The 6,938-nt window shown below is 39.1% G+C and overlaps 1 protein-coding gene across 1 annotated transcript in view; it reads right to left on the reverse strand.

The window, feature by feature from the left end:
• The window catches only part of LOC106525208 (BMP/retinoic acid-inducible neural-specific protein 3), a gene marked incomplete at its 5' end in the record, with an annotated part of 98,386 nt that overhangs the window by 23,902 nt on the left and 67,546 nt on the right, over positions 1-6,938 (reverse strand). The window contains 2 exon segments of the mRNA XM_014019361.1: positions 350-586; positions 990-1,095. Coding sequence (XP_013874815.1) covers positions 350-586; positions 990-1,095 — 343 coding nt within the window.

Raw genomic sequence — 6,938 nt, forward strand, 5'->3', positions numbered from 1 at the left:
GCTCATTGGTGGGCCAGGTGGCTAGCCCTTCAGAGCTAAACAACCAAAAAATCTGAAGCTCCTATGTTTTATAATTTTTGAGTTATAAGCATTTTTGTATGTCCAGATACCCACTTTTCAGATGGAGCCCCCTCCTCAAATATGGGGTCTATTGTAAAACCATTGGCTGGTGCAGTGTAGGTCGGACTCATCTACATTCTTACTAAATTTCACATTGATCGGTGCAGCTGTTTCTGTGCTACCAATAATCTTGAAAAAAAATTAAAATAAAAAAACAGTAAGGAAACAATTTGACCCCCGCTTCACGTTCGGGGGTCATAATTAGCGATGAAAGAAGCAGAGCACTGACCTGAGCCCTCAAAGTCCTGGTTGGCCGTGTTCCAGGAATCTTTGATTTGCAGTAAACTAGCCTCCATGGCGCTCAGATCCAGCTTCGGACAGTTACACTGTGGGGACTCAGCARCACACTGGCACCAGCAGTCATTGTCCCGGCACACAAACTGACCCTCCTCATTACATCCAATGTAGCTGAGAGCGGCCTGCACGAACCTGGCCCTCAGAWACTCTGGCAGGATGGCCTGCAGGCCTGAGGCAGACACACAAACAGGACAAAGGCAGGACTGAATGACTAAGAAACTGAACAGCAGAGAGTGCACACAAGGCAGACGGTTATGAACAGTTTGTAACTCAAATTACTTGAACCAGGTAGTCTTTTTTTTTTGCCACACATGCATCATGCAAAGATTCACTCAAAGTTTTATTTTTACTCCACAGTTCTGCTACTTTTGCTCTGAATCATCACTAGGATTCACTTCAGAACTCTGCAAGCATGCATTGGAAAAAAAAGYGGGGGGAAAAAARGAAAAAGAAAGAGTGATTGAAGCTAAATTTGTTCYGACACTCTCACGCTGTAGTTATAAGCTTGCCGGAGAACAGGCACTGTGACAATTCCATCAGAAATTGGGGGAGTTCAATTATGGATGGCCAACCTTGCAAATGAATCTTGTTTTCGGGGCTCTGAACCAAAACAGAGCTGACAGAGTCGAGGTTGTCATAGTTACTGCATCCAAGAGGGCCCGTCCTTGTTTCGGTCACCTAAACAGAAGGAAGCAGAGCAAGAATCCACATTAAGAGACGACTCATTAATAGCATTACWTAGAAAAAGAAAACAGAGCAAGAAAGAGGAAAAAAAATACAAAATCCAGAAAATATAAATAAATGTCACACAGAATCAAATTAATAGCCTTTACTGTTACTGTTCCTCCTTTGGAGAAAGAAAATATGTTGCGCACCGTTTCAACCTCTGCTCCAGGAAAAGCCATGTTTAGGATAATGACTTCCTGAGTCAGTAAGCTGGAAAGTGAGTTGAAACAAGGATCCCAGGTGTAYGAGCATAATGAGTAAGCCACGGTGTCGTCTGTCAAATTGATCTCAAAAAATGTGTTCTTTCATCACAGTGTCCACMGACTCTCCTAACCTGCTCACATCCATTGTATGCCAGAGTAAGCATGTCCTCTTCGGTTACATACGCACCTGGGGATTCAGGTAATTGCTTGGCGCAGACTTTTGTGGGAGATATGCAATATTGTTACAGGACTRCACCGACGGAAATTTGATGAGAGGACTGGCAGCACACTAATTACAGTAACCTGTGAACCCGTTTGTTACTGCGGTTCAACAAATTCACACTTTAATCATGTTCCTCTGAGAAGTAGCCTCATTTTAAGTCGTTATTTTATTTATGTATTTTGGGATTAATTAAACGAACGTTAGGATGGCTGTATGTTCAAGGGAAAATGTACAAAGTACAAGATTTTCCACAGGATGCCTTGTTACAGGGTACCCACACCTTGGTCAATGTCAATGTCAGTTTATTTATATAGCACATAAAAACAACAGAACTTGGCCAAAGTGCTTCACAGTTAAGCCAAATGAATAAAACAATTGAGCAAGACATAAATGTAGACAATAAAATCAATTCACAATACATAAAAACATTAAAAACATTATCATTAAAAGAATCTCAAACTCTACCAGAATGAAAGGCCAGGGAGTGAAAGTGAGTAATAAGTAGAGATTCAACAGTCTCAGCAGTCTGAATGCTAAGAGGTAAATCAGTCCAGAGTTTTGGGGCAGAAACTGCAAAGGCCCGATCACCTCTAAACTTGTCTGGATCCAGGAACATCTAAGAGGAACTGGTTGGATGACCGAAGTGCTCTAACTGAAGTGTGGATGTTAATGAGATCACACAGGTAGGATGGGGCCAGACCTTTTAAAGCTTTAATATTCAGCAATAAAATCTTAAAATTGATCCTAAAATGACCAGGAAGCCAAAGGAGAGAAGCCAGAACCGGGGATATGTGTTCGTATTTTTTAGTTCCTGTTAAAAGACGAGCTGCTGCGTTCTGGACAACTTGTAATCGATGCAGAGAAGATTGATCTAAACCAACATAAAAATAATTACAATAATCCAAATGAGATGTAATGAGAGCACGAATCACTTTCTCAAGGTCTTTGTTTGGGAGGTATGGCTTCTCATTAGCAATAAGTCTTAGTTGGAAAAAAACTGGATTTTACCACTGAGTAGTTGTCTGCCTGTCCAATTTGAACATATTATCAAAAATAAAACCCAATTTTCTGACAGCAGAGCAGCTGTATGAAGCCAAAGGACCAAGATTGTCTTTACTAAAGCTGATGACTTCTGTCTTACTTTCATTTAGATTCAGAAAATTTAATTTCAGACAGATTTTTATGTCATTCAGACAGCTCAGGAGAGATCTGAATGAATTAATCAAACCTGGCTTGACAGGCAGGTAGACCAGAATGTCRTCAGCAAAACATTGGAAAGGAAAATGGACCCCAGAGGCAACATATAAAGATTAAAAAGCAATGGACCTAGAATAGAGCCTTGCGGGACCCCACAAGTCAGATGAGCTGTAGAGGAGGAGCAATCTCCTAAATKAACAGGTCAACATCAAATTCAAGGACCTTTCAAGGGCTTTYCAGTACCGATTTCCTCAAATTAAAGAACCACGCGCGACGGCAATTACTTACTGCTACCGCAGAATGTTACCAAGAAACAGGTTTTTAATATCATGTAAACTCAATGAAAAACTGAACAGCATAGAAGTTGTTGAGTCAGAAACAATGACGTCAGTTAACCGGAATCCTGAGTTACCCACCGCAACAAATGTTTTTTAATTTAATTTTATATTTTTTTTTAAAAGATGATGAAAATCAGTCGTGTGAATAGAGAATTTCAATCCCCCCAAAAAAACATTCAAGGACTTTCAAGGACAAATGTAACTTTTGGCTGTTTTCACAAACTTTCCAGGGCCTTGAAATCATTTTTTTCAAACTCACAAACTTTCAAGGACCTGTGGGAACCCTGTTATTTGTGATGCTTATTTAAGTACTTTTATTGTAAGAAAGACCCTAAAAATAGTGTAACAAATCAGCTAACGTGACGCAACAAACGCTGAATTTGAGCAACTTCTCGTGCCATTGTGTGGAGGACTTGTGAACAGAATAAAAATAAAAATTACTTGTGATAAATTGAAGGAGAGAGTAGAAAGAGGGAAATGATGTGGGCTTTACTAGAAAAAAAAAMCTTTTTTTTTCAGAGAAAAGTGACAACTGAGTGGGAGGTGTACTGTTTCTATTGAGAGAATAAAATGCTCTTTATGATATTGATGGTTTAATATGAAGCTTCAGGAGGATTAAACACATTTTAGTTAGCAAAGCTTTCACTCGTTCAAAACAAATGATTTTTTTAAAGAAAATATGTAAAAAAGGTGCCAAACAGGCTGACAGAAACTGAGTGATATGTTCAAATATTTAGCTTTTTCTATGTATAATATTATATTATAGTGACAACTACTCAAATAAATACTTGTTAAATCAGAAATGAGTTTTCGTTTTATTTAAGAACTTGTTTTGGGATAAACTGACATCGCTGAATGACAAAAATCACAGAAACCAAGCATGTTCTTTTGTGAGTAGGAGTGTTGGAAGCAGCAGCTGGAGGTGGAGAGGCCGTTTAGTTTTACACACCTGTTCCAAGTCAGGTTAATTGACTCAGAGAAGGTTCAAACATGTAGGAGTGGAGATGGGAAAAAAGCCTGTTACTGGTTTGTGCATTTGTCTTTTTTCAGGTTTTGTTTTAATATAATGCAGTATTTAAAATAAAAAGTGCACATAGGGAAGACGGTTAAGTTGATCGACCTGACTATTTAAACAAACAAAAGCTCTTTTTTTAAAACAAGTACTCTGAATGATAATAAAAGCACTTTGTCTTTACAAGAAATACCTCTGCTTCATACATTTCTGCCTCCTGTGATTTGTACTCAGCTTTATACCTCATCTGTTGAAGAAGGCTAAATCACAATAATCCCTTTGACTAAGCAGCTGAATTAAGTACAAGGTAAAATCTATCAAGGCAGTTTTTTTTAAAGGAGCTTCTGAAAATCATAAAAACAAGCATTTCTGAAAGAAAAAAAAGGAGCAAAATGATGGAAATTCCAGCAGATAACAGTGTTTCTGCAGCATCTGTTGCTTCTTTGTATATACCTATGAACATTTAATCAGATTTTGTCCTGTTTCTTTTATTTATCTTTTATTTATTTAATTATCTTTTCATTATTCATAACGCTSTCCTGTGGCTGAAAGACATTTTTCTTTTGGACGAATGAACTTTTTGAGTCTGTTCAGGCAGCAAATTGGCATTAAGCCCCACTTAAGCTGAATATGTTTATCACGAGCAGGGATGGGAAATCGTCCCTATTTTCAGATCATAAATCWTGGTCACTGACTATCGCCRGTAAACGATCCAATCGGCTGATAAGACATGCGCAGTTATGTTGTTAAAAAAGGGGCAAGCAAGTCCGCTAATTATAAGCAATGGCTTCTTATTTTCTAAAGTTGCTTGTAAATTCCGTGGTTATTCAGCGTGTGTTCGCACATACCTTTCATAATTCCTGAGACCCCCGCGCCAAGCTCCTGGGAACCCCCCCTACCCGCTGCTGCATACGTCACTACAGGGGATTTCTACCCGGAGGGAGTCCAATGCGGAAAAAAAAAAGTCCAACACTCGTCACTTGACGTTGTTTATCCACAAACTGGTCCAGGATTAAGCTCAAAAGTTTTTATCAGTCAGATTTAACCATGAAAATTGTCTGTTTTATCCCCTTTATAAAGTTTTGGCTGTTTGAATATCTTTATAAATCGCTGCTTCCTGGTAGTCGGCATTCGAACGAGTCACTTTTCTTCTCTCTTTTTTTAAGCGAGTGGTTGAAGCAAACGCAGCGTCTGAGCGCTTTTAGCACAAACAAACACTCCCACAAACTTCAGACCAATCACACCATACAGTTCGCATGTGTTCTTATGTGGAGGGGGTGAAAAGTTCAACCCACACACACAGCCCAGAGTGACGGGGATGAGCAGGGGTGAGGGAGTGCGCTCCRGTCCGGTTCAGAACAGGTTAAAGTTATTTGTTCAAATGTATGATTGTCGTGGATTATTCGTTTTGTAACTAAACGTTTTAATATAACATTATTTGGGTCATTTGTGGCGCAACAAAGCAAGAAGATGACGAGGAGAGACGTGAAGAGGAGCTGYRCRTGTAGGCTCCGACTCCGAGAAAAAAAAAAAGAGATGCAGCMCTGTTATTTTATTCCYTCGTTTGCACAGATCACAATGACGATGATTAAAACATTTTAATTTACAGAGAAGGGCGCATTTAAAATTTACTTTACATACCTGGCACTGTACTTAATTAATTAATAAATATCCCCCTAAAAAAATCACATTCCAACCCTTCAGTCGCCGTTAGACGATTGAATCATAAATCACGCCATCCCTTATCACGAGTCACCAAACGCTTGCACATTTCCAAACAACAACAAAAACTTTACAAGTTGTATGCTCATGTCACAAGTCCTGAAACCAAGTAACCAAACTAGGTTTGTGTTATATTATTATATCCCCCGCATGCAAATCGGGGGTCTTATTGTTTTTGTACTGTTTATTTATTTTTTATCAGTGATTTTTGGTCAACTGTAGCCCATAAACAGCAGCACTGATCAACATGACAATTTTCAGGAATGTAGATGTGTCCGACCTACACTGAGCCAGCCAACAGTTTTACAATAGACCCCATATTTGAGGAGGGGGCTCCATCTGAAAAGGGAGTGACTGGACATACAAAAATGCTTATAACTCAAAAACTCTTCAATATAGGAGCTTCAGATTTTTTGTTGATTAGCTCGGATGAAGGGTTATCAATTGGGTACATCAATTTTAAATATTTTGTATTTGAATTATTTTAACTTTTTTGTATTTTTTTTAAAGCTTAGAGGTTTCCGTGCCCATTTATAAAAACACAAAACTGGCAAGCTCACAGTAAACATGATGAGATAAAAACATACAGATAAACCAGAGATTAGCATTAACGGCACATAAGCTTTGGCATCCTGCAACAAAATAATGAGATCTAGTTCTGAAGGCAGGAGAAAGAAAAAAAAGTGATATGGTTTGCTAGATTTAMGCATTACCAAACAGAATCCTACAACAATGTGACAAAGTGTGCAGCAGTGAATCTACACTGATGGTGATGAGTTGATGAAGAGCAGCTGTGCCAAGTGGCTTGCCAAGGATCAGGAAGCCACGCTCACAGGAACACAGAGACAACAAGTGGGAAACAGACTCTAACACACACGGTAGAGGGACAMAAATAGACACGTGGAGAAAAGACAAACACAGCTGGCAGCGAGCACAACGTCAAAATTTGGAAAACTTCTAAAAATCCTGTTTTCACTTCTCTCTGCTAACTGCATAYGTTTTAGATCAGGGGTGGGCAATCCTGGTCCTCGAGGGCCGCAGCCCTACAGGTTTTATGTTTTTCCTGCTCCAACACACCTGATTCTGACATTAAATTACCT

Source organism: Austrofundulus limnaeus, unplaced genomic scaffold, assembly GCF_001266775.1.
Source record: "Austrofundulus limnaeus strain Quisiro unplaced genomic scaffold, Austrofundulus_limnaeus-1.0 Scaffold217, whole genome shotgun sequence".
Taxonomy (NCBI): domain Eukaryota; kingdom Metazoa; phylum Chordata; class Actinopteri; order Cyprinodontiformes; family Rivulidae; genus Austrofundulus; species Austrofundulus limnaeus.